The sequence below is a fragment of the Perognathus longimembris genome, chromosome 2 (genome assembly GCF_023159225.1).
Source record: "Perognathus longimembris pacificus isolate PPM17 chromosome 2, ASM2315922v1, whole genome shotgun sequence".
Lineage (NCBI taxonomy): Eukaryota > Metazoa > Chordata > Mammalia > Rodentia > Heteromyidae > Perognathus > Perognathus longimembris.
Window position 1 is genome coordinate 72,290,313 of NC_063162.1, and position 27,304 is coordinate 72,317,616.

The 27,304-nt window shown below is 43.2% G+C and overlaps 1 protein-coding gene across 2 annotated transcripts in view; it reads left to right on the plus strand.

Moving 5' to 3' along the window:
- Positions 1-27,304, plus strand: part of Elmo1 (engulfment and cell motility 1) — a 438,867-nt gene that overhangs the window by 379,119 nt on the left and 32,444 nt on the right. For both annotated transcript variants that reach the window (XM_048339446.1, XM_048339445.1), the window contains exon 18: positions 21,847-22,010. In XM_048339446.1, the coding sequence (XP_048195403.1) occupies positions 21,847-22,010 (164 nt within the window). The remainder of the gene's footprint in view (positions 1-21,846; positions 22,011-27,304) is intronic.

Below are 27,304 nucleotides of genomic sequence, written 5' to 3' on the forward strand. Positions count from 1 at the left end.
TTTGACTTATATGTCATAATCAGTCTTCACAAGAAACCAAACAATGTTTGAAGAATTAACAGGCCCTCCTGTTAGGAATTCAATTATACATACTCCTCGGGTCAGAGCTTGAGTTCGTGCAATTTATCCAGAGGAATGCAGGTCCAGATCATCTGCACACACATGTTCATTCAGCACTAGTCACCATAGCTGTGCTGTGAGAATTGCCCAGATGCCCCACAACTACTGAATGCATCGGGAAGAGAGAAAGTAAGATACACAGCTGAATATTACCTAGCCATAAAGAATGAAATCATGGTTTTTAGCAGGGACATGAATAGGACTGGAGATCATCTTAAGTGGAGTAAGTCATATGTGAAAACTAGACCTGAAAGGTAAATATATACATAAACATGTACAGGACCTAGAGAGAGAGAAGAGGAAAAGTCATGTAGTTGTGGGACACTCTGAAGGGGTTAGAGGGAGAGATTGAGGGAAAATAATGTTGCAGGTTGAACAATACCAAAATACATTATGAATGAAGAGGAGAAAGTAAGCACATGCCAGACTCTCCTCTTACTTTATTATTGTTCTTCATTTATCATCTTCCCTCTACAGTACACCATCTGTGCACACTGGAAGTGAAATGAGCATGTCCTTAAAAGATATGTATTATGTGTGTACATATTACTTTATACAAATGATGTCTATCCTGTAAATGGACTAAATTAAAAAGGAGAAAAGTTTCTTAATTTTTCACTCTGCATTCCATTTTCAGATGCATTCAAGTTGCTGTGCCCTTCCAACAGCTGCCTAGGTTTCCTTGTCTGCATTCTGCCCACTTTATTTAAGGTTCCTCGCCTGACAGATGCTCGTGTTGCCTCCAGCTCCCCACTGCCACAGAGAATCCTATCACTCACATCTTCATTTATGACCACAGGGACCTGTGTAGAATTATTTAATTTCAGATGGGTTTCTTGAATGGACACAGTGTGCCTCTCAACCAGTATTTGGTATGAAGTGCCACTTAAGCTTTGGTCATTCTGATGGCTGAGGGTGGTGTTTCATTGTTTTAGCTTTTATACTGATGACATGGAATATTTTTGCATTTGTTTGTAATCTGTGTAGATTTTCCTTTCTGCCTTTTTAGGTCATATGGGTGTATGTGTATACATATGTATGTGGGTATGTATATACATATGTATGTATATACACATATATATGTACATATATGTATATATACACACATACATACCTACATATATATGTATATATATGTATACACCTGCTCGTCAGATTCAGGTATTGCAACAATGAACTTCCAGTTTATAACTTGATAATTTAGCAATAAAATCATTCTTTTTTGAACAATATTCTTCTTATTTCAAGCTGGTAAAATGTAGCACTTTTTTCATTTTACAGTTGGTAATTCCAAAATCATTTTTATGATGTATTCTTCACCCAAAATAAGAACTTTGATTTCTGTTTTTGTTGAATGAGGAATTTTTTTTAATTTGGCGTTGTTGCTAAGGTCAAACATGATTTGAAACTTAATAATTCATAGGTAGTAAATTAATTCATGGTATTTACACAATTTTTAAAAGCAATCAAATATTATTTTCACTGCATTATGAGTTTTACTCAGAAGTCGCTCCCCCACCCACACCCCCAAAAAAATCCTGTAGTTTTTCTCAGCCAGATTTCACTGAATTTTCCTTTGTGCAAATTGTCTCAAATTGTGTTACATCCAGGCTAGCCGAAATTATAACCTTGGCTTTCATTAAGCTAATTACTACTTTCCCCAAATGGAGCCATTTTCCTCAACAACGTGTAAACCAGTCTGTAAACCTTCTGTATGAAGTCAGGGTGGCTGTCAGAATCCTGCCTCTCCTTGGGCAGAAGAAGACAAGCTGTGTTTTTCTAAGTAGCCCTAAGGCTCCTAGGCAGGGTTAGGAATCCATCCAGACAGAAACTGGAGAACAAAGAGGCAGTCGGTCCCAGTTCCCCCGCTCCCATCTAACCTGCACAAACGTTGCCTCTTGTTGATTTTGGGCACAAGGTACTAGGTAAGGTCTGGATGAAGGATTGTCCTGCTGAGGGTGAGAGGGACTGAGAAGTGGTACTGTTGTAGAGAACTAGATGAGCTAGCGTGGATGTGCACAGTCTTGTGATTTTACGTATGTGACTTTACTTTATGTGATTTTACGTATGTGACTTTACTTTATGTAGTTCTTCACATCTTGAAACACCCGGCCATGTTACTTAAATTTATAAAACCCAGCAAGGTGAGCATATTTTATTAGCCATGGTAAAACTTGCTCAGCAATGAAAGCTTTGCATCACAGAACTCATCCAGCAGGCTGTGGAAGCACAGGTTGTCACCTGCTTGGGGCGGACATAGAAAATGATCAGAAAAAGGGGAGTAGCAAGGATTGGGACTTTGTGAGGCACAAGTAGTAGAGTGGCTGCCTGCCTAGCAAGAATGAGGTCCTTTCCAGGAGGTTCAACTCCAGTACATGACGGGGAGGGGAGAGGAAGACAGAGAGTAAGAGAAAGGAGAGAGAGGAGGGGAAGGGGAGAAGGGAGGAAGAAAGGAAGGAAGGAGAGAGAGAGAAAGGGAGAGAAGAGGGAGACTAGCTTCCCATAGAATTTATCAAAGCATTTGCTATTAGGAAGGAACAGGCAAATTCTGTCACTAGTTCTGGCATCACACTGATGCTTCTGTCCCTTCAAGCCCTCTGGTCCCCTCCTGCTTGGGGCTTAAGCCACATCACCCATCACTCAGAGCTGCATTCATCCTCCTTGTCACCGAGGACACTTGCCATGACTCATTCGGAAGCCTCATTTCTGCTTTGATGTCTCAGGTCACCAACACAGACCCATGCTATTTTTAGTTTGTCTCAGAAAGATGGGGAGTCAGCCATGAGGCCTTCTGTTATTTCTGCTTTGTTTCTGCTTGGCTCTCTCTCCATTCATGAGTTCATTTTTTGTAGTTCAAGATGAAGAGCCTTTCCAAACTAAAGCCTCTTCCTCCTTCTTCCCCACCAGGTAATCTTTTCTGAGACCTAAATGGGGGCTCACCCATGTGTGGTCTCAGTTGTGGTTATCTTCATTTTCATTTCAAGAATAGAATCCCTCATAGTATGAAAGCAGTCCTCTTTTATCTTAGCAAATAAACATTGTTTTGGATGGCTGGGGAGTTTTTACTTCACGTATGTCTATGTCAGGATTAGTGTCCTGAGCAAAACAGAAATCACCAAACATAGGAACACTGAGGGCAACCTTTCCTGAAGAAGTCCATTTTTAGAAACTTCTTAAGCCAAAGCCTCCATCCGTCCACAGCACCAACTGAGAGAATCTCATATTTTCTACCAGGAGGCAGTTCATCCAAATGTCTCTGATGAGTCTAATGTTCTCATGACACCTGGTAATTTGTGAAGTGCCTTCATATGCATTGTGGGTCACGTTAAGGACCCTGTGGTGTAGATTTTATCATCTCTTTTTCACCTAAGTTAAATAAAAGGCAAAGACATCTTTGTCTTTCTACTAGAGCATTAGTTTGGAAAATACAAACTACTCATAGGAAGATCAAGCAGAGTCACCCAGGCCTAATGTATGCAGGCAGTTTGTTTCTTTGAGGCCATGGTCTGTCTTCCTAGCCACTCAGCAGCCTGAGATCTGAGGATCAAGGTTTTAGCCAGTCTGGGCAGAAAAGTCTGTAAGACTTACCTCTGGTTAACCAGCCAAAAACTGGTGTGGCTTAAGTGGTAGAGTGCCAGGCTTAAGGGAAGAGGCCAAGCAAGAGCAAGAGTCCCTGAGTTCATCACACCAGTACCATCACACACACACACACACACACACACACACACACACACAGTGAAGACTTATTTTTATTTTGGGACAGCAGCTCTGTTGGAAAACTAGAAGATAAGACTGGTTGATTGTTATCTAGCTAACTCAGATGGTGTGAGAGGGGCAGGATTCATGAAATTAAGCAGGACTGCATATTCTCAGTGAAATCAAACCCTTATCTGTAGGCTGGTTTGCTCTATCCTTTCCCTTCAAGGTAACTTCCTGCAGACAGTTACCATTGGTCCATTTCAGTCCAACCCAGGGAAGTCCTAGAGGGTGGGAAAAGCATGCCTATGTATGCTGTACAAAGTGTGACACAATTTCAGGCTCTCTGTGGAACTCTGAGGTAAGAATTCTTGCTTTAAATGGAGCACAGAGTTTTAAAATACTAAATAGGTCTTCAGGCTTCCAGATCCCATGTTGCGTGGCAGTCACCAAGGATCCTACTCTATCTATGGCTGTATGATTGTGGAATCCAGTTGCAGCTCCATTATTTCTTCTTTTTTTTTTTTAACACTCTTATTATCTTTAAATAGTTGTACAAAGGAGTTTATGAATACAACAAAGAAGTTGATGAACACAGTACATCTTGATCAATGTCACCTTTTTCAACCTTCTCACTCACCCCTCCCAATCTGCCCCTTCTCTCATTTTTCTTAAATATTTAGGATATGTATTTTTTTGCCACTTAACAAAGCGGTTTATATATAAAATGCATCTTGATCTGTGTCATCATCCCTTCAACATTTTTCACTTCCCTTCATTATTTCGTAGCAATACAACTTAGTAACTTTACAAACAATTACATTACTTAGAAACTATGGTGTACAACTTCATGAACCTACATGAACCCATTCTTTGTCTGATTCATAGACTCCTCTGAGACTGTCCTCCCAGGTGTGAGACAGTGGAGACATTCTCAGGACTGGTTATTTTCAGACTTCTCTATGGTCCATGAGCATTTCCCAAGACATACCCATGGTCATCACCATCTCTTACTCTTCAGAGCTTCTCTTATGCTTTAAAAAAAAAAAAAAACAGATGACAGGGGCTGGGAATATGGCCCAGTGGCCAGAGTGCTCACCTCGCATACATGAAGCCCTGGGTTCGATTCCCCAGCACCACATATATAGAAAATGGCCAGAAGTGGTGCTGTGGCGCAAGTGGTAGAGTGCTAGCCTTGAACAAAAAGAAGCCAGGGACAGTGCTCAGGCCCTGAGTCCAAGGTCCAGGACTGGCAAAAGAAAACAAAACAACTGATGACATCCCCAGCCTGCTGGTTTCTTTTCCTGTAGGAGAAGATTACAATTCCAGTATGTTGTTTAGTATCACTGAAGTTGCTGGATTGTCTCATTATGTGATCTGAATATCATCCCTCTCAGAATTTTAAATACCCCAAATAAACCCTGCAAGCTTCCACACATTGGAAAGTTACTATTTGTCGAGAACAACTCGGATATCAATATTTGTCCTACAGCTTCCTTCAATAGAACATCTCAACAATGCCCATTTAGCTGATTCACATTTTTACCCAGCAGTCATCACTCATGTGTGTTCAGGAGGTGTTGGGCTGATGAGCTGAGCTGCTGGCTTCTCAGCTGGGCCTGGAGCCTGCTTAGTTTGGCATTGATTAATGATGTGTGGTGAATGAGCAGTTTGCACAGCCACCTTTGAAACCCACTTAGCCCAAGACAGATAGCTGAGTCAGCTGAGAGCAGGGAGGGAGTGGGCTCTTGAGAAAGAGGAAGTATTTAGAGACTGCAGTGTGACTTTTGTTTCTCCTAAGTTAGCAGAAGGTACAGGTTCTACGATAGGTGACATTCTCAGGTCTGGGATGCTCCTTGACTTATGATGAGTTTACCTCCCAGTAAATCCATGGTGAGTTCAAAGTACCAGAAGTCAAAAAAAAATGCATTTAGTTAGGTGCAGTGGAGCATATTTATAGTCCTGGCTACTCAGGAGGATGAGGTAGAAGGATCACGTGAGCTTGGGGATTTGAGGGCTGCCTTGGTAGCCTGGCAAGACTAATACTTTAATGAATGTGATTCCTTTAACCCACATGAAAATCAAGCTTAGCAACCCAGCCCTGTACAGTATAGCTTCTATACTCTTGTTGTCAGCTGCAGCACAGTGCAGATCATCAGATCCACTGCCATTAGCTCCAGGAAAAGATCAAAATTCAAGTACAGTTTCTCTTGACTACAAAATCTTTTTTGCACCTTTCATTTTCATTTTGTTAGTTTATCTTATAGTCAAAAAGTCATAAACCAGTCCATTGTAATCTGAAGATCATCTACATTAATAAAATTGTTTCCCCTCGGTACTTTGGGACTTACCTGTGTAGACTTTTTTATGGAGCCTTCCTGGTGCCCAATCCTGCCTTCAGACAGAATGCAATTATGGCCTATAAAGTATCTCGACAGTTTTACTTTGGAAAATCCTGTGCAAGTGTTTGTAGTCTTGGTTTCTCTTTTGTCCAGTTTTGAAGTTATTTTCCAATATGTATTTCCTGTCTTGTATTCTCTTCCCATTTCGATCATCTCTTGTACCACATTGGTTTGACATCCATTTCTTTTTTTTTTTCTTTATCTTTCTTCTTTTTTTCTTTTTTAAAAAATTGCTAGTGCTAGGACTTGAAGTCAGGCCTTGGTGCTCTCATTCAGCATTATTTTGCTCATAGCTGGTATCTTACCACTTGAGCCAAATCTTAATAAGAGATAAAGTCTCATAACTTTTCTTCCTAGGCTATCATTAAAGCATGATCCCAGAGCTCAGCCTCCTGAGTAGCTAGTATTTCAGTCATGAACCACTGGCTGGAATCCATTTCTTTATTCAAATTGTCTTTTGGCCTCTTTCTGTTGTTTAGGTGGGACAGTGAGGAAGAGATGTGTTGATTGTGACATTATAGAGAAAATATTTCAGCTCTACTAGGGTGTAAAAATGAAGAAGGAAACATTTGCTTTAAATTTCCTTTCTTTCTAGCACCACATGGATATTGGTTCTTTGCAGAGAATACCTTTTTCTTACCAAGTTCCATTGGTAACTCCTGGCCAGAGACTTGAGGAACATTCTATTACTTAAAAGATAAAGAAGCCCTTGTTTTGAGGGAATTTTCTCAGCAACTCAACCACAGTACTCAAAAGTGACAAGGATTCCCAAGGCCATGTATGGAGGGAAATACATAAATGTGTTAAAGATGTGCATACCAAAGGCCACTCAAGGTACACCCTGAGCAGAACGGCCCAAAGCCAAGTAGGCACCAGGTGTGGTGGCTTGACTGATGATCTTTGAATTTTATCAGTTCATTCTTTAGCTCAAAGATCTTTTATTCTCAATACTTCTGGAGTGCTGCTGGAGAGACTTCTGGAGAGACGGGGGTCTTTCCCACACAGCAGTCGCCAGTTGCTCTCAATTCATCTTAACCTATATTCTTCTTAAATGAAGAATAATAAGCAGTAACTACCATTTGTGGCCTTTCCTGTCAAAGCCCCTTGAAGGCATCCTCTCCTTCAGTGCTTTCCCCACTCTATAAGGTCTGTACTGACCATTCTACTTTACTTACTGAGATGGGAGTCCCCTACCCCACCCCTGACACAATACATAAACGGTAAATGTGACTCCAGCACTTTCCTTCAAGCTGTTCTTAAGCAGATGCCTTCCTACTGATCTAGAAGGCCTCCACCCCCTTACTCTTCCTTTTAGACCTAAATCACACCCAGCCTGTAGGATCCACCCAGGACTTGTTTTCCTTACACTTGACATCCCAGCCGCTCCAGCCGGGAGATCTCCCAGCTGCCCGGTCCTTGGTCACAATCATTTGACCTTCTGCAGGTTAGACACCATGGAGCTGGTGGGAGTCGTGAGCTTTAGCTTCCCATCCCTGCCCTAATACTTGAGATTTAGCTTCCCATCCTTGTCCTGCCACTTACTCGTGGGTGATTTCCAGCAAGTCACTCAATTCTATCCTGGCAAGTGCTACAACTCAACCTCTGACATTTCCCCTAGCCCCAAATCCCAGGATTCTACAGCTTTTATATGATGTTAATTGTTTCTGAGTTGAGTCCCAGGGTAATTTCTGCCCACCTTGGATTTGGTTTGTAATGACCACTTTTCTTGTTTGATTATACTTGAGTGCCTACTGCTCACAAGGAGACATTTGTATTACTCCCCAATCATCTCACCTACTTAGTGCAGTAGCATTTAACTATAGGCTACAACAAAGCACAGTTTTCATTCAAATCTGATATTCTGAAATCAACCACAGCTTGATGTTTCCTTTGTAGTATGTTAAAGCACAGACTTTCTAATTGCATAATTGGGATTCATGTACCTCTCCTGTCATTTAGCCATGTAAATCCCTCTAAGCCTTTGTTTCTGGGATTAAGACAAATGGATACTGCCTACTTGATAGGACTGTGGGAAAGATAGTGAGAATTTAAAGATAGCCTCATTAGAGCACTGCACCTGTGCCTGGCAAATAACAGCAGCCATGGTTCTGTGGCTTTGCATATTCTTGCCCCTTGTGATGGACGCTGATAGGAGGGGACAGAGGATGGGTACTGATGGGAGGGGACAGAGGGTCGGTACTGAGTGTGGTTGCAATTTACAAGTGTATTTTCTAATTCAAGAGTAAGACCCATGGGGGAAATCCCATATAGGCTGCATGTTTTTATTAAACAAGAAATTGAGAACTGCCCACAGCATAACTTGACATGTATTTCTGAAGCTTGCTTTAGTGATCATTTGTGTGTCTATGTGTGTGTATGAACATATACATATATTTATACACACATGCATATTTATATACATGTATACTTAAATATCCCAACTTAATCTGGCATCCTATTACTTAACAAAAGGCACATCTAAGAAATTTGTCCCGAGATGATGCCCTCATTTTGTGGACAACATACAGTAAATTTACATGAACTACAGTGTCACTAGGTGACATAACCTTAGGAGACCACTATCATATATTCAGTCCATTTTTAAGTGGCACCTGATTATACAAGTGAATTCTAATACAAATTATATCCTTTTGAGAATCTTCTTATTTGTTTTTAACAGTCAATTTCACTGGTGTGTGTGTGTGTGTGTGTGTGTGTGTGTGTTTGCTTGAACTACATCCCTGAGCTTTTCTGCTCAAGGCTAGCACTCTACTACTTGAACCATAGCTCTACTTCCAGCTTTCTGGTGGGTAATTGGGGATAAGAGTCTCATGGACTTTCCTGCTCTAGCTGACTTTAAACCACAATCCTTAGATCTCAGCCTCCCAAGTAGCTAGGAATACAGTGTGAGCCACTGACACCGAGCTCACCCATGTAATCCCAAGGAAGCTCCTTAAATTTATGGTAGTCAGCGATGTTTTTTTCTAGAGATTTTCAATAATTGAAATTTGAAGGAAGTGAAAAGGTGGTCATGCCAAGCATCAGAATGCCTACAACTTGGCCCTTCCCCACTTAGGCAGCAAAACTCCTTGGCGCTACCTGGCTTCTTAGTTATAAGGCAGGACCGTGCCATTACTATAAACACCACACCATTTCTAAAGGTATTTGTGTCAGCTTCCAAGAAAAAGATGATGACTGATGCTGGTATTATATCAGCTGTTGTTGGATCCTACTGCTATCATGAATATACAAACTGAATACAAGGCCCTTGAAAAAAGCTTGCATCAAACCTCCAAGAAAGTTGATTAATAGACATTAGGACTTTGAAGACTATTTATTCCCAAGTTACTTTCCAGTCCTGTGCATTCAGTAAGAGTAACTTCTGCTTTCAGACAAGTGGAGGTTGGGTACCATGGTGAATGCTAAATTCAATTGATTGATTCTAAGTCTTGGCAGGCAGAGTCCTGGTTCAGCAAGTGAGAAAAAACAAGTGTGATAGATTATTGATGTCTGCCATTGGCATGGGAGCGAGGGATGGTGATATGTGTGTCATACATTGCCACCTATGCTCTCTCCTGCAGTGGGCACATCAGTAGAGAAAGAGGCTACAGTGTGGCTGAGCAAGTTGATTTGTGGAAGCCAGGGAGACACCTGGCTTCACAGGCATGAATGCATCCAATGAGCGGAAAAGAGGAGGTCCTAGAGGTGCTGAGCAGAGCAACACCAGCACCATTCCATGTCTCCTGTGGTCTCATTGGCTACAGACTCTGCAGTGACTGCCAGGGTGTACAGTCAGAGTACTTTGTCCTTTCTAATTGAACTTCGTGTCTGTGCTGGTTGACAAGTTCTCCTTGTAAAGGTAACAAATGACTCACAATTACTTTACTTCAGAAAGTGCTCTTCTGCCCTGGGACACTGTAATAAGTAGCCATAGAAAAGAAAAGACCTGGCGATTTATGAGGTGTCCCAGTTTTCAGCCATCTGGGAGAAATACAGTAGGACATTGGTACCAAAGAGTGTTCACCAGACTTAATCTATCACTGCTCCTGCTGTAAACCCTCTCTTCCTTCTGCCTTAAACTATCACAGAGCTTTGTCCATGGCCTTCACAAAGACTTACCACAAATCATTTTTTTTAAACCTATGACTCTAAAAGTGTAATCTAGTTGACCTTTAGTTTACTGGACTGCAGGGGACATTTCCTAAGTAGAGGAGATTTTAAAAATCCACTAAGGATAAAAAGACAAATGAGATAAGTTTCTTCCCTTTAAAGGGATAAGGGTCCTCCTACTGGGGAGATGGATAGTGAATAAATAGTTTCAATACACTCCGAGAAATATAACTGTTGAAACAGCAAGCTAAGATTAGAAATATACTATTGAGCAAAAAAACAGGGATGTGGTTACTAATCATTGTTTTTCTGCTCCCAAGTTATAGTGGTATTTATATCCCATACTAGCAGTGACTGAAGTTCATTCTTACTGTTTACACCCCAGCTCCCTCAGGACTGTCTTGGGGTGTCTCTGCGTGGGCAGGGGCCCAGGGTCTTCCATTTCCAGCTCCTCACCCAGTGATGAACACATGTTAGGTGCTTGAAAAACACTAGCTGAACAAAGTTAGGACTGATTATACTTTTTAAATTTTTTTTATTATCTCTAAGTAGTTATACAAAGGTGTTTCAGTCCAACAAGTCAGTTGAGCAGGTGTCAGTTTAGGTGAGTACAATGCATGCCCCTTCCATCATTCACTCCTCATCTATCTCAACCCCACCCATGCCAAGTCCTACTTCTAAAAACTTCTTATGGAATACCAGGAACCAGCACCTATTAAGATAAGAAAATCCAAACTTGTATTCTTAGGATATTCTGTTGATAATTGAAACTGCATTTATTTAACAATGAAAACACATTCCAGAGTGTTCTCAACAGACAACCAGCCACATTTTGAGTCCCACTGTGAGGCTGGAGAAGAGTATGGGGAAGAGCGATCGTATCCTGGATGGCTGGCCCTCCACATCAAGGGTTCTGCATCCACAGATTCAACCAGCCACAAACCAAAACTAGCCTGTGGAAAAAAATGCCTCAGTGCGGAAAATGTGCACGCTTCTGTTCTTGTCACTGGCCCCTAAACACTTGTGGCAACTCTTTACGTCACATTGGAATTGTATTTGTTTTGAAGGTGATTATATGAAGATACTGTGCTGTTTTATAAGACTTGAGCATCCCTGAGTTTCAGTATCCCCTGGGGCTGGGGGTGGCTGGTACCCATCTCATGGATACCAGAGCTGAGTGTGTGTATCTGACTTTAGACCACATAGGCTCTAAATGCTGACCACATGGCCACCTCCATATAGTCTGCGGACAAACAGCCACCCATAGCCACATTGACTATTCTTAGTGTGGAGTGACTTACTGAAGCAGTCACACAGATTGCCTCTGGGCTCAGCAGCCTTGCCTAATGGCAGAATTCATTTCTGGAAACCAGACTGCTTTTCCCACTCCACTTCCCCTATGGTCTCGCCTGAGCAATCTGCTTAAGAAAAGTTTATTAAACCTCCCTTCCAGAGGGACAGATTGTTTCATTTGTCACTGTTTAACCCTGATGACCAATCAGGCTGTGAGATCTAAATGTGCAGGGCTTCGGGCTTTACCTGGAAAAATGAAATCTTAGGATCGCTTGAGGCTGATTTATCTGTGGCATCGATGAGCTCTTTCCTCTCCATTTTGCTTTTAAGATCTTCACTCATTCACTTGGCAGATGTCCATTAAACTGCTAAGAGATTCTGTCCGTGGACAGAGGAGTCAGGGCAAGTCTCAACATTCTCAGAAGTGGAGACAGTCAGAGGGCAGTGGCAGGGGGCCACATGCTCCAAGTCTTAAGGATGGAGAGAGTGGAGGCAAGATATTGTCCAGATCCCAGATGTGTTGCCATGCATCCCTAGGTGTTTCCAGTGTCCCCAGAATACCGTTGATTGACCATGACCATAGTGATGTACTCATTTTTATCACCTTGTACTTTGGCACAATGACTGTGAGGCTTAGAAAAGTTAGTTACTTCAATTAAATTCCTTTGACTATCTCTCTCTCTCTCTCTCTCTCTCTCTCTCTCTCTCTCACACACACACACACACACACACACAAACACACACCTTCTATCATCAGGAAGCTTTGTTTTCAGGAGAAGTCCACCCTTCTAGCTCCTCCCACTGGGGACAGTTCCCACTTCTGTGGTTTTTTCTTTGTAACTTTAGAAATACTCTGGCAAAAGATGTTTTTCCTTCAGCCTCCATGCTTGGCAAAATACATATGAATAGATTCTTTGAAAACTGAAAAGTAGCATGATTCTTAAAACGGTGTAGCTTTTTGTCCTCTCATCCTGATACAACAACAACAAAAAAAGAAAATCTGCCTTGTTTCTCTTCCTTTTGCCTTCTCTCTCTCCTCACTGCACACACACACACACACACACACACACACACACACACACACAGCATCACATCTTAACTGGCTTGTTTGACATGTTGTTTATTTAAAGCCGTGGATTAAATGCCACCCACTAATGTAATTTGCTCGGACATCTCTCTGCCTTAGGCCAACTCTATCAGACACTGGTGAAAAGAGCTTCCTGTCATCCAACCAGAGCCTTCAATTAGCTTACCAGCAAATTTAGCCTGATTGCCATATTAATCTGGCTCCGTGGTTCCGTGGGAAAAAGCAGCAGTTTGTCACATAGCTGCTTGCCTCGGGATTTCTGCCCTGAAAGGCAGGCTGCAAGGATGGAGCAGTGATTGGGGACCTTCCCTCTTCTGTCTGTTCTGAAGCTGCTTCCTTCAGGCGCTAGAGGAGGAGGAGGGAGGAAGGACATGTTTTCCTTTTCCACTGTCCCTTGGCAAGACAGACCTAATTGATTTCTAGGTGAATTACTGGCTGAAAGGTTTATTTATTTAAATGGGCTATAAAAATGCCCGAAGCCTTCAGTGCGAAGGCCATAAGAGGAGAGCGCCTGCTGCTTCTGCCACGCAGGTAATAGTCTCTCACCAGTCTGGGCTGAGCTGTAGGCTGAGTCCTAGGATGCATTATTTGAGGGAGGAGGAGAGGGTAACTCTGCGGCCCTCAGATGGAGATTTGGATGTGGTGAGATGCCTGGGATCTTCTAAGCTGCCAGAGCTTTGCTGGCCGCCACCCTGCCCTTTTGTTCCCAGCTCAGATCCAAAGCCAGTTGGTGGCAGAGTGAAGGAGCACACCCTCTCCCACCACTTTGTTCCTGGGGCACATCCAGAAACTCACCCTCTCATAATAGCTTCCCTGGGCTCCCGGGCCTCTTCCTGGGCACTGCTGGCCACAGCTTTCCCACTCTGGGAAGGCACCCACGACACTGCCCTGCTCCAGTCAAGGATGTAGGGACACTGATCATGACGGCTGTGCAAAGAACTGTGGGCTACTTCAGAAGATGCCAGCAGCTTCCATGGAGGCTTTCCATGGAGGTGTGCAGAGGCCTTGCATACCGTGACTGTGAGTGCATGGGGATCGTAATCTGGCCCTTAGTGGAGGGCGGCATCTGAAACACCCTCCCCAGGATGCCGGGAGCAGGCGAGGTCCCCTGACCATGTCTGCCTGTCCAGGGGAGGGGGCAACAGTGAGCTAAGGACTCAGCCCCAGGGCTGGCACCTGTGTCACAGCTGGCAGTACCGGGGGCAGGGCCAGACCCTTCTCCTGTTCTCTAGAACTGCAGTCCCTCCTTCTTTCCTTCCCTACCCCCTACCCTACCCTGCCATGCCTCATAAACACCAGCTTGCCTCAGCCCCAGCCTGTATGAGGGTTACCTGGGGGTGCTGTGTAAGATAGGATCCATTCCCAGAACCTATACTAGAATCAGAAGCTCCAGGAGTGAGCTGGACAAGGCATGTCAAAAGCTCTGATCTACTGTGGAGTGTAAGCCACTGATTTGGGAAGTGATGACTTTCTTTCTTCTTCCTGGTCCTGGGGCTTAAACTCAGGGCCTGAATTCTGTTCCTTAGCTTCTTTTGCACAGGTTTGTGCTCTACCACTTGAACACTGCTCTGCTTCCTGTTTTTTGATAATGCATCATAAATTAGAGTCTCATAGAATTTCTTGTCTGGGCTAGTTTTGAACCATTCATCTCACATCCCAGCCTCTTGAGTAGCGAGGCATGAGCCCACCAGCACCTGGCTTCATCTCTTTCTTTTGATCATTTGATAAGCTGCTCCATCACAAGCTAAAATAGAGATTCACCCCAATAACTACTACAGGACTGGAGATGAAATAGTAAACGAGGAGGATGTAGATTGTTCCACCAGAGTAGAATCGGTGCCCTCATAGGAGAATTGGGCGCCAGCCTGGCTTTGCAGGAGGATACAGATAAGAAAGGATTACTGGGCTTCTAATCCTAGACTTGATCAATAAATGGATGTTTGAAGGAAGGGGTTAATCACAGGTGGATGAAGAGCAGAAATGAGGACACAGGGTGGAGGTCAAGGCACTGAAAGTTCTCCACGTAGGGAAGTCATGGGAAATAAGAGATGGACTCAACCAGCTTTTCCAGAGAAGCTGAAGGGGAGCACATTAGAACATCTGGGGTGTACCCCAGAGGTCATGCTGGGCACTGTAGGTCCTAAGCAGATGAGTAAGGGTCTGGGCATCATATGGATTCTGATGTGACAGGGCCTCTGGTTTTGTTTGACTTGTCACCAGTGATCTCTGTGTTGCATTTTATTCTGTACACAAAAGCAAGTCTCTTGCCCAAATGGAATTCACTTCCATGTCAGACCTTCAATTTTAAGAATGGCTGTGTGCTTCCTTTGGTTCCAGAGGTCCCCCCTTGTAGCCAGTCCGAGTAGCATCATCACCTTTCAGACATATTGGCATGTTAGGACTTCTGTTCCTAGCAGGCCTCCCCAGGCCCAAAGATGGCAGAAGAGAAAGAGCCTGGCTTTGCATTTTCAACTGAACTGGCTGCTGCAAGAAGGGCCCGGAGGGGCAGAGTCCCAGTTAAAAGGCCGTGGGGAAAACCAGAAAGGTACTAGGAATATGGACAGGATCTCAAGAAGGGTCCATACGAATGATTCAGAAAATTGACAGAAGGAACAGATTCTCAGGAGACAGAGTCCACATTCCACCACCCCTTACCTGAAAACCGGGTCTCAAAGCAAAGTCCCCTCAGAGGTCCATGCAGGACACAGTGGGGAGAGAGGCCTAGAGGAGCCTTACTAGGTCTAATTGTGGGATGGCAAGAGGAGCCCCTGCCCTTTGTGAACTGTAGAGGAGCACTGCCTGCATTATTGATGCACGGGATGTTTCAAGTTCATCTGGTATAATTGAGGCCACGTGGTGACATCGAGAGGGCTCAGTGGTCACACACCAACTAAGCTGGCCCTCTGTGGTGCAGAGCCGTTTTCTCTTCCTTGACATTAAATCTGACCCTCGGGTCCCTTGGCAAGCTGGGCCCTCACCAGGGGACTGCCATGGGCACACTGGTGCAGAGGGAGCAAGGACAGACCAAAGCATATGCCAGGGCCCTGTATCCATTCAAGGTGAGAGCTGAGGATACAGGTTAAAGAAAGTAACTCTGTAGTGGGTCAGAATCAGTTCTGCCCAATGCAACCTGAGTGTTCATCACATGCTGGAAATACCAAGAGACAGCAGGGGAGGTTATAGAAGTTGTTTTCAAGCTACCAGGGAGATTATTTTCTTTGGATAAGATGGCTTTGGGATTGTGACTCATAACTATGACACCCAGAGCTCTTTATCCCCTAAACCTAACTAAATTGACCACCTTCTCTGCACACATGAAGAAACCCTGTCAGACATGTGAGTTATTGGCTCAGTTCTGAGTGTAGGAGCCACGCCTCTCTACAAACACTACCTACTTCTAAAATTGTCTGTTGCCCCTCCACAACATGGGTTGGAAGACGAACATGAGTTGGAAGATGGTGGCTGCAAGCCAAATCCAGCCCACTACCTGTATTTTGTAAATAAAGCTTTATTGGGACATTGCCATACTCATCTATTTGCATGCTGCTTGTGACTTTCTCCTTGACACAGAGTTTCAATAGACACTATATGGCCAGCAAAGCTTCCAGAATTTACTTTCCTCCCCTTAGTAGAAGTCTGCCAACCCTGCTCTCTACCTCCTTGTCCCCAAATAATTTTTTGAAACACAAATGCTTCTATTTTTGCAGCTCACCAAAATCTTTATCTTCTATCTCACTCATTTAATACAACGGAGCCCACTCAGCAAAGTGCCCTTCATGTCTAGATTGGACTAAGTGATACCACTTCAAAATAAAACTACCTTGGTTTTCCAGAAACTTCCTTACTTTTCAAGACTTTCTTAACAGGAGGTCGGGGCAAGAAATATTGATCAGCAGCCTAGTTGCCGGTCAGTAATTGTCTTTGTTAGTAAATTATTTTTACCCTAACTTATTGTACTTTTTCTGAAAAAAAAAGGTATTTTTTTTACATTTTACTTAATCATATAGCCTTCTCCAAAAACATTCCTTGATTTCAGGGAAATTATCCTTTGCATATTTGAGCATTTAGTGTTTTTATTCCCCAAGACTCCTGTCCAGACAGAATTCCTTCAGGTTTATTATTATTATTATTATCATTATGAATTTTCAATCATTTTATTTGTGCAAAGAACACTCCTAGGAAGAAAATTGTCTCAGTATTGAAAATTCTTTTCCTCATGGGCCTCTTTAGAACTGGACTGTGCTGAGATTTGTCTCTCCTAAGACAGTCTTTTCTCTGCATTATGAAGATAAATCAATTCAATGAGCACCACTAATGGGGGTAAGTTGTACTTTTTGATGTACATACTGCCCACCCATTAGTGGCACTGCCCAGCATGGCCAGGAAGATACATCATTGTGGCTTCCCCAGAAACCCTCTGTCCACCCTTAAATCAGCCCCTTCCAGCTCAGCCTTGGAAGAAAACCCACAGAGACCTCTGACCACCGAATATACCAGCTCAAAGCCACAGGCTATATTCTTCAAACTTTGTAAAAAAGAAAAAAAAAGTGCTCTGAAGCCTTGCTAATGGTCTTGTAGGGCCGTTCAGGACTTATTTGATATTTAATTCTGCAGATGCTGAATGCTATAGAGTCTTTGACAGTGGGCATATCACTCATTATGAAAGTTTGGAAGATATCATGTTAAGTGCTGTGGGCCGAAATACAAATAAGAAATCGCTCCTGCCCTGCAGAGACTTAACAACCAAGGGTCCACGATAATTTAATTAAATTATTATTTATTATTTTATTTAATAATTTAATTGCTGCCTGGCAAGGAAAGTGGCAGGATCATGAAAGGGGTCATTACAGGACACAGGATAGCATTCCTGAGGCTCAGAAGGGGAACTGAGTATTCCCAGAGCACTGCTGAGCATCAGGACCCACAGGGGGCTGGTTATAGCAGGGATCACTGCACTCCAGGCAGAGGGGGACCTTGGAGTGGATCTAGGGTAGGCCTGATGAGTTGTAATTCTAGGACATCTCCATGGTACCAATATGACCTAGACAAACCCTGTCGAAGGTACTTTATAGAAGAAACATTTGACATAAGCGACTCCTGGATAGGGCAAGGAATGGATGCTTGCTGAATACCTACTGTGCTTATTTTAAATTTCTTTGAATAATTCTTTGAATTCTCTATTATTACTACCATAGTACAGTCAGTCAGGGAGGGATGTTAATGTGTACTTGTGATTCACAGTGAAACATAAGGCTTGTCAGGCATTACCTAATTTACAACCCCACAAAGTCTATATTTTTAATATTCTCAATTTGCTAATGTTTTAAAAAAATGAATCTTGGAGAAACTGAGTAGGATGTTGAGGGCAAGCTCAGCCTGGACTCAAAATCGAGCGCACTGAATGATATCTGCCAAGAGGCCTTACAGAACCATGTCCCATCTATTCCTGAAATCTACTCAAGTAGACCACAAAAGTATATTTTCTTTAATGCCAGACATGCACTCTCTCCTGTCTTTATTCTTCCCCCTTCATCCTCTTCACCAAGGAGCTCCTCCTGTCTATCCTCTGAATCTCAGCACAAGTTTCATTGCAGCCATACAGACTCATTTAGCATCTGCTTCCTGCCCCAACGAATGCAGGATTAATAATGGTTTTGTAGGTGTGCAACATACGTTCAATTAATGAATTCCATGGCACACCCTCAAATTCTCTAGTGACTTGTCATTAGTTACTGAAGAATATCGAGTTTTTTTCTCTTTGCCATCAAAGACACCCAACCATCTGGCCCAACATGCCTTTCAACTGCACCTCAAAGCCACACCTCCCTTTTCCAACTAAAAGAGACAGGGTACCTCTTCCCTGCTCACACTGTGCTCCTTTCTTCCTCCAAACTTTTGCTTGCTCTTTTTCTCAAGAATGCCCTCTGGACTCCAGTGAGCCTACATGTAACCTCCCCACAAGCTGCAGCCAAAATCCTGATGCTGTGTCCTCATCCTCCTAAGCACTGAAGAGGAGCTTGTGTGTGTGGAATAAATGCCCATCCCTTGGAACCACTGTGATGCCACTTCCTCCCCTGGAAACTCTATGACATCACTTCCTTCCCTGGATGAGATTAGTATGTGTCTGCCTGAGAGCTTATTCAATGCAAGACTCCCAGTGTAGCCCAGTACTCTGCTGGTGTTCAAAAACAAAGGCTGTGGGTGTTGTGACACGATGAGAGAAGTGATCAGACTGGGAATGCATGGAGGTTTGGTAAATCCTAAAATAAGACACAGGAGCAGGAGCTATTAAGCAGCAGTAAAACCAGGAACATTTAGACTACTGGGAAGATGTTCAATTCCATTCTTTTTTTTTTTTTTTTTTGGCCAGTCCTGGGCCTTGGACTCAGGGCCTGAGCACTGTCCCTGGCTTCTTCCCGCTCAAGGCTAGCACTCTGCCACTTGAGCCACAGCGCCGCTTCTGGCTGTTTTTTGTATATGTGGTGCTGGGGAATCGAACCTAGGGCCTCGTGTATCCGAGGCAGGCACTCTTGCCACTAGGCTATATCCCCAGCCCCCTCAATTCCATTCTTAACTCAGTCTTCCAAGGACACCAAAGCTTTTCTCCACATGAAGAACAAAGACTTTATGCAAATCCTACTTTTTCTCATAAAATAAGACCTTATGTCAGAAAACAGCAGAACTATTACCAGTAGCAGGTTCTAGACATTGCTTGAATAAAGGGAGACTAACAGTGAAAGCAGATTCTGAGAGCTGGTTTTCTGTAGTGTCTATGGGCAAAGTACATACTAGTTCAGCTCTCTTGTTTTGCTGACACCTTTGCCACACCATCTGCAGGTCTTCAAACTAATTGTGAAAGGTCCAATACTTCCAGAGGACAAAGTTATTGATAGTGATTGTGAATGTCTGATTTCAGTGGTACACATGCAACATTAACAGAGACTTTGACACCATTCATTGTAAGAGTTGTAGAAGCTACTTTGCATGGGGATGTCTGACTTGTTCAACTGTTTCATATTCTTAAAATGAAATCAGTGATATCTGTCATCTTTTCTTTGGCATTCAGAGGAACAATAAAACTCAGGACTAGTGTCAGAGGAAACTAGGATGTGAATTGGGCAAGCCAGCCTTCGGCTCCACCAGACTCTGTTTCTTTCTCTCTCTCTCTCTCTCTCTCTCTCTCTCTCTCTCTCTCTCTCTCTCTCTCTCTCTCTCTGTGTGTGTGTGTGTGTGTGTGTGTGTGTGTGTGTGTGTGTGTGTGCTCAAGGCTATCACTTTATCCAGCTTTTTTAGGGGTGCTTAATTTGAGATAAAAGTCTCATGAGATAAAAGTGTCCCATAGGCTGGCTTCAAACCATGATCCTATGATCCTCAGACCTCAGCCTCCTGAGCAGCTAGAATTACAGGCATGAACGTGTATGTGTGCATCAGCCACTATGGCTTCCATTCTTCCAGAATGATGACCTTGGCCACACCTACATCTCCATTAGAATCTTAGATCAGGGATACCTTAAGCTAATTTGCCCACCACCAGGTCTATGACATATCCATCTTACTGGACTACCTGGTGTCTCAGGATTCAACTAAACATGCATGATCTGGGACAAGTCAACAATCTTTCCTCAGTCCCTTTAACTTTAGAGCCATACATGCCTATGCTGTGTTGGAGGGAAGATTAAAAGAAGTGATCCTGGCACAGGATCAACATGTGGCAGAGGCATCTGTGGGGAGTGGGAAGGGGCCTTACTCTTCTATAAGTTCCCAAATCATCCCAGATGGTGGTCTGGGTCCTGAGGTCAGATCCCAGCTCAGCCACATAATAACCAATGGGATGCTTTAGGACTCACATGTTGAATTCTCAGTTTTTTCATACATAAAATAAAAATGATATTATAATTTCTTTTTTTTTCCCAGTCCTAGAGCTTGAACTCAGGGTCTGAGCACTGTCCCTTCTTTTTGCTCAAGGCTAGCACTCTGCCACTTGAGCCACAGCGCCACTTCTGGCCATTTTCTGTATATGTGGTGCTGGGGAATTGAACCCAGGGCCTCATGTATACAAGGCAAGCACTCTTGCCACTAGGCCATATCACCAGCCCAAAAATGATATTATAATTTCTGTAAAATCTAATTTCTATGTACATATGATGTGTGTTTGTGTTCTAGGCATGTAATAAGCGTGCAATGAAAGGTATGACTTGTTCTCATCTGTCACGGAAAACAAAAAGAGCAACAGCAAGATTGTAAGTCCTAAGCTGAGAACAGCAGAGTGTTCCTGAAACCCCAATTACTAGAGAGGTAGAGGCAGAAGTATCATGAGTTTGAAGCCTGCCTGTCTCAAAAACAACATGGCTGGGGACATAGTTCAACTACTTGAATGCTTACCTAGCACGTGCAAGAGCCTGGGTTTAAGTCCCTAAAAGGCACCTGTGTGTTCTTGACCTTTCTTGCTTTCGGTATTTGGGATAGAAGAATCCATATTGATAAGAGACAGGGTTTACTGCCTCCTTAGTAGCAAGACCAGTTCTGAGACAACAAAACCATATTCTTTTTTTTTCTTGAGATTTCCAACAGGATATACCCAGTCTAATGTAATAAACCTCTTTGTTTAGTGCCTGGCTCAAAGAAGCTAGAGCACATGTGCATTTCCAAATGCATAATTTGTGTGAGCACTCAAGCCCCAATATCATGCAGAAAGAGCTCTGGGAAGTGTAGGCATCTGTACTCATGCAGAGCCAAACTCCCACCATTAGATGTGTCTCAGTGATTGTCTCCTGGAAGAAATAAGTCACATGTAGGATTCTAGCTGTTGTTTGGCCTCCATTTCTGACTCTTGAGATTGCATTGATTACAGTGTTGACAGCAGGCACATAATGCACATAATATACAGAGCAAATGGAGCACTCCCCCACCCCTCACTCCAAGTTACACCATTTCCTTCTATGTGGTTCCAACAATACAAGAATGGATGGAAGTGATTGTAATGGAAGTTTACTCTTGCAAGAGCACACTGTAAAAGGCTGGGTCCGGGAGTGCATGCATTTAGATGAGATGGGCAGAGAGCTGTGAACTCAAAAGGCCTATACTAAAGGCCTATGCTAAAGTCAGCCCCCAGGAAAACAATGGTCTTTTTATCCACAGGTAATGCAGGTGGTGAAGGAGCAGGTTATGAGAGCTCTTACAACCAAGCCTAGCTCCCTGGACCAGTTCAAGAGCAAACTACAGAACCTGAGCTACACAGAGATCCTGAAAATCCGCCAGTCTGAGAGGATGAACCAGGAAGATTTCCAGTCTCGCCCGATTTTGTAAGTTACCCACTTTCAATCATCGTGGTCCCAAGGGCTCTGTCTCACCATGTCTAGCAAGAGGCCTGGGAGGTGTGAGCATCTGTATATGTTTTTCTTATCAGCCATCCAACGTGAGCTATGGACTCCTTAGAGGAGGATACCTGAAAAATCCTCACTTAGGTGGCAAGTCTCAGCAGCCTCCCCCACTCCCCACGCCCCACCCCTGCAAGGAAGGGCTGGATGTGGTGGGAGGTGCTGGCCAGGCTGGCAGAGTGGATCAAAACCAGGAACCGGCCCATTTGTAGATCATCCTCCAGGAAGGTTCAACTAAAATGTCCTACACATGGGACAAAATTCTTACCAGTGAACCTTTATTTTGGATTCAGTCCTTTTGAGAAGCAAATGTTCTGGACTAACCAGAGAGAAACTAGTTAAAGCAACACAAACTGCAGAGTTAGCATGCATGGGAATGGATGGTGTAGGAGCTTAAGAGGAAGAGAGAAGCCTATTGTGGTCGCTGGTGATGGCTAGGTTTGGAGTATCTTGGATTGCTTTGTGACTGTAATGCTGTAAGTTCGCCATGTAAATATAGCAGGCCCCTTTACACAAGACGTTGTCACTTGGGATTGGCAAAGAATGTCATGTATCTCCATCTTTAATGTATTTGTCTCTTAGAACTGGTCTGTTTTTCCAGGAGTGCATTAGTTTTGCTGCTTTTCTGTTTTACAGAGGAGGAATTGAGGGGAAGGATGGGATGGGGAAAGGTAGCTGACATTTACTCTTATTCTGACCTCACAAGACAATATGTCTTCTTCAGAATGTGTGTATGATGCCAACATGAATCTAGGTATGGTTCTGAAACACTTCAGCATCCCTTCATTCTCTCTCCCTGCCCCTCCTTCTAGCTTTTCAGTTTCCTGCTCACCCATGTTTCATGCTTGTAATGTATAGCAATTAGTAAGGCACCTTTCATTCTATTTATTCCCCATCCAAAGAGGGAAAGAGAGGGCCTTGTTAACAAATAAAGGAACTGTCCCTTGAACTCAAGCTTGCTGATTCCTAGGCTACTGCCTCCTCCTTCTCCTTGGCATATGAAAGACTGAAATTAAATTTAAAATGCCCAGGTCTGAGAAGACAGGAGTGGAGCCTTAGCATAAACTATTCATTGGTTTTCAAATCCTAAGAAGCACTATTGGAAATTGTGGAGTGGAATTATAGACTTTAGTGGATGTGGACTTCATCAGAACACAGTGGAGCTTCCAAGAGGCTTTGTATGTTGTCATTTTGCAGCTAAGTCACCCCCCCCCACACACACACACAGAGAACAACAGATCTCAACAGAGATATATCGTTCAGGGTTAACCTTGGTTCTCAGCTAGGAGAACCTAAGAGTCAGAAGTCCAAGCAGAAAGCACTCTGGACAAATGAATGGTCCTGGGAGACACAGCCTGGGAGCCTGGGAGACACTGCAGAGAAAGCCTGTGGTGCTGTGGCCAGCGAGGGCCTACGTCCCCCAAAGACATCTCTTGCCTCAGATGTGCACACACAAGGACACTTCATTATATCTTGACAACTATTCTTAAACCATAAAGGGAGACATCCAGAATCACTTCAGTGAAGGCCAAGTGATTCTAAATTAATATCACTTCAGTTTAAGCCAAGTGATTCTAAATTAATATCACTTCAGTTCAAGCCAAGTGATTCTAAATTAATGTCTGACCGCGAATTGTTCCAAGAAAGAAAGTCAGCAGCATAACCAGGATGAACACTTGGCTCCTTCCCTGCCTTTCTGTCTTCACTTTCAAGGCTCTGCCTGTCTCATTTGGAAGCTTCTTGTAAAGATAAGAAGTTCTATCTTTACGTTCTGTCAGGAGAGACACAAAAACAACATAGAGAGAAGCTCTGTATGGATGCAACTTTTGCACATCTCTGTAACGTGAAGCTGAAAAGCACAGTGCCCCCCCCAGCTCTTGGTATACACACACACACACACACACACACACACACACACACACACACACACACACACACACTGTGTCAGTACAGTCATAAAGAGGTGTTAGAAGCTGAAACATTAAAGTGGGAAGACCACAGGCCAGCTTGCTGGCTGTCACAGCCCATGAACTAGTAGGAGGGGGCCAGGGTATGTTTCATTAGTGTGATCCACTATCCAGTGCTTTAGTGCATCTAACATGGTTATCTGCTATGTAGTGCCTTATGATGGAGTTGTATGAAGTCTGTCACAGAGCTCATACAATAATCCCAAGCCACCTAAGAGAAAAGAGAGAGAGATCTTGTATACCTGTTTTCACTCACTCATTCATTCATTCATTCAGCAAGTGTGGATGGAGCAACTCCTCCATGCCAGGCTCTGTCCATAGTCCTGAAAGTAGGCAGAAATGCTGTGCAGACTTTAAGGTGGGAGAAAAACGAGGGAGGAGGTAACTGATAAGATATGTACTCATTGCCTTACGTATGAAACTGTAACCCCTCTGTACATCACTCTGACAAAAAGAAGTTGGAAGGGGAGAATTCACCACAGAAGGCTCGGTGCTGGATTACAAGAGGCACAGGTGTGTGTGGCACCAAGGAAGCATATATCCCCAAAGCATGGTAGTGATAACATTGGAATTGAGAACTGAAAGGTAGGTACTTTTAAGGCCTTCTGATTTGCAAAGAGAGATCACACTTTGCTTTGCTTAACACTAGTGTTGCACTCCCCAGATCATCAGCCCAGCCATATACCCTCCCCATCCCCATTCCCATGTCTCACACATGGCCTCTGGCAAGCCAGACTCCATCAAACACACATCTCATCATGATAAAAATGGTCGCATATCCTCAGAAGAAAAACGGCATCTCTATGCAAGCAGATATTTGTAGGATATCTGTATTCAGTGTATTGAATTATTCGGTGTATAGGTATTCAGTGGGTTGAAAAAGTTGTTACATTTTGTAGTTCTTGATTAGTGATGGCAGAAGGGAAGTATTTTTTATTTCCTACTTAATGTGACTTAACAGAGAAGATAAGTCCATTCACATAATTAATCCAAGTTAATGGATATAAAAAGCTTCAGTGGACTGAAAATAGGCCATTTAAAACTGAGCTGTGGAGAGATAAATATGCATTGAAATCTGAACCAGAGTAGCTAACGGACCAAGGTCAGATTTCAGTGCTATCATTTACATATATGTCTTTTTAGTTCTGTAACCCATTCTATGCCTTCTTTTCTCATCTTTGAAAACCTGAAGATGATGACAGTTTCTGCTTCACTGAAACATCATGAGGAAGAAGCAAAATAATGTGCAAAAGTATTTAGCACAGTATTTACTGTCCATACTGTCCATACATTAAATATAGAACTGACTCCATGAGTATACTTGAGTTTATGTTGTCTCAGAAAGTACAGAGAAATAGATAAAGAAGAAAAAGTAAGAGAAAATAGAGTCAGAAATAGGCCAGTAGCTCTGCTGTCAGTCTGTCCCCTTTCTAACAAATATGCTTCCCTCACGAGTTGTCTGGTAGCCAGTGTTCAATATAGAGCCTCCTTAGGTATGCAATGCTCAGTGTTCAAACATACGAACTCACTGTTCTATACTGTGGATTATTCGGCAGTGAGAACAGACACAGCCCCCGTTCCTGGGTGGAGAAACAGACGATATACACAATTGACAAGGTGTCAACATACTAAGCAGGGTACATGCAACAGGACACAAAGCAGGATAAGGGAAATAGGAGACCAGTCTTAAAGAGTACTTAGAATAGATGTCTCTGATTACTTTTGAGCAAAGTCACACACAAAGGACTCAGTATTTGGGGGAGGAGCATAACAGATAGAGAGAACCACCATTGCAAAGGCCCTGGTGTCACAGTAGATCTGAATGATCACTACTCCAAAAGGGGCAGAGCAACAGATGCATCCAGGAAAGGTCACTGGGAACCTGATTATATAAGGTCTTATTGGGTGCCATCAAAGGTCTCAAGCACTGGACCAACATGATGTAAAGAGGCAAATTGGACAGCAGAAAGAGAAGTTAGGAAGCTATTTCAGTCATCTTAAGCAAGATGTAATGAGAAAAGATCTGTCTCTGCTATGGGATGTTTTGAAGATCAGAGACAATGGCATTTCCTGATTGGTTAGCTGTAAAAGAGAGGAAGAGCCAAGGGTGCCCTCAAAGCTTGAGGTCTGAGCAGTTGGAGAACAAAGTGAATACAGCAGACATGGACAAGGTGATGGGGAGTTTAGCACTGGACGTGTCAAGCAGTGGGACTCCCAAGCAGGCAGCGAGACAAACAAAAATGGAGTTCAGCAGAGAGGACTACAATGGAAACTTGGGAGTTGTCAGCATTATCAAGTTTGGTTATTTAAAGCTTTGAGTTTGTTCAGTAAGGAACAGAACAGGCTCAAGGATTAAGCCCTGAGTCCCTGTAGTGTTGAGACAGAGGCAGACTGAGTTCCATGAAAATGACATTGTCACATAGCACAAAGTCTCCCCAGAGTCCTCCAAAATCAGAGGTCCATGAACTATCACCATTTGGGCCAAACCTTTGCACTACTTGTTGTAAATAAAGTTTTATTAGAATGCAGTCATGCTTATGATCTATTGACTATATGACCCACAAATCCTAAAGAATTGACTGTTGGATGCCTACCTCTGTTTGCCTACCTGTGTGCTAGATGATCGGGGGCAGGGGGGGGCAGTTCAGTAGAGAAGACCCTCACCTGAGGAAGAAGTCTGGTGAATCTAATGACACCATCTTCCGAGTATTGAGACTGGCCTAGCCAAGCCTGCACACTTTTTGAGACATGGTTTTGGATTTTGCTTTTGCTTTCCACATACCTCTTTCCACATTCCTCTTACCCTACCTCTTTTTCCCTTCCTCTTCTTCTTTTTTCATGTCCTTTGGTGAAATTAGAATGGATTGTAAAAGCCAGTCCCCCGAACCAATGACCTCAACCTCATTGACCACAAGCCAAGAATTTCAAATTCCTCTGACAGCCCACAGTGTTATTTCCTGAATTACCCATGAGGTCAGATCTCAGCCACAGGAAATGTTTAGGGATTACTTAGATTTGTGCTCCTCTCTGACATCTGTGATGGCTGAGTCCATTTGCAAGGAAGTGGAAGAAGATAGAAAAAAATCAGGTTTTAAAGCCTTTAGGGATTGTGACAAAAAAAAATGTAATTCTTACAGCAATCATCAGTTCAGTAGCTTTGCTTTGAAAGATAGCTCTCTAATTTAACAGAGAACTCATAAACGAAAAAAAAGCAAGGTGACAATGGATGTGGAGTCATTTCTAGAAGTGGCC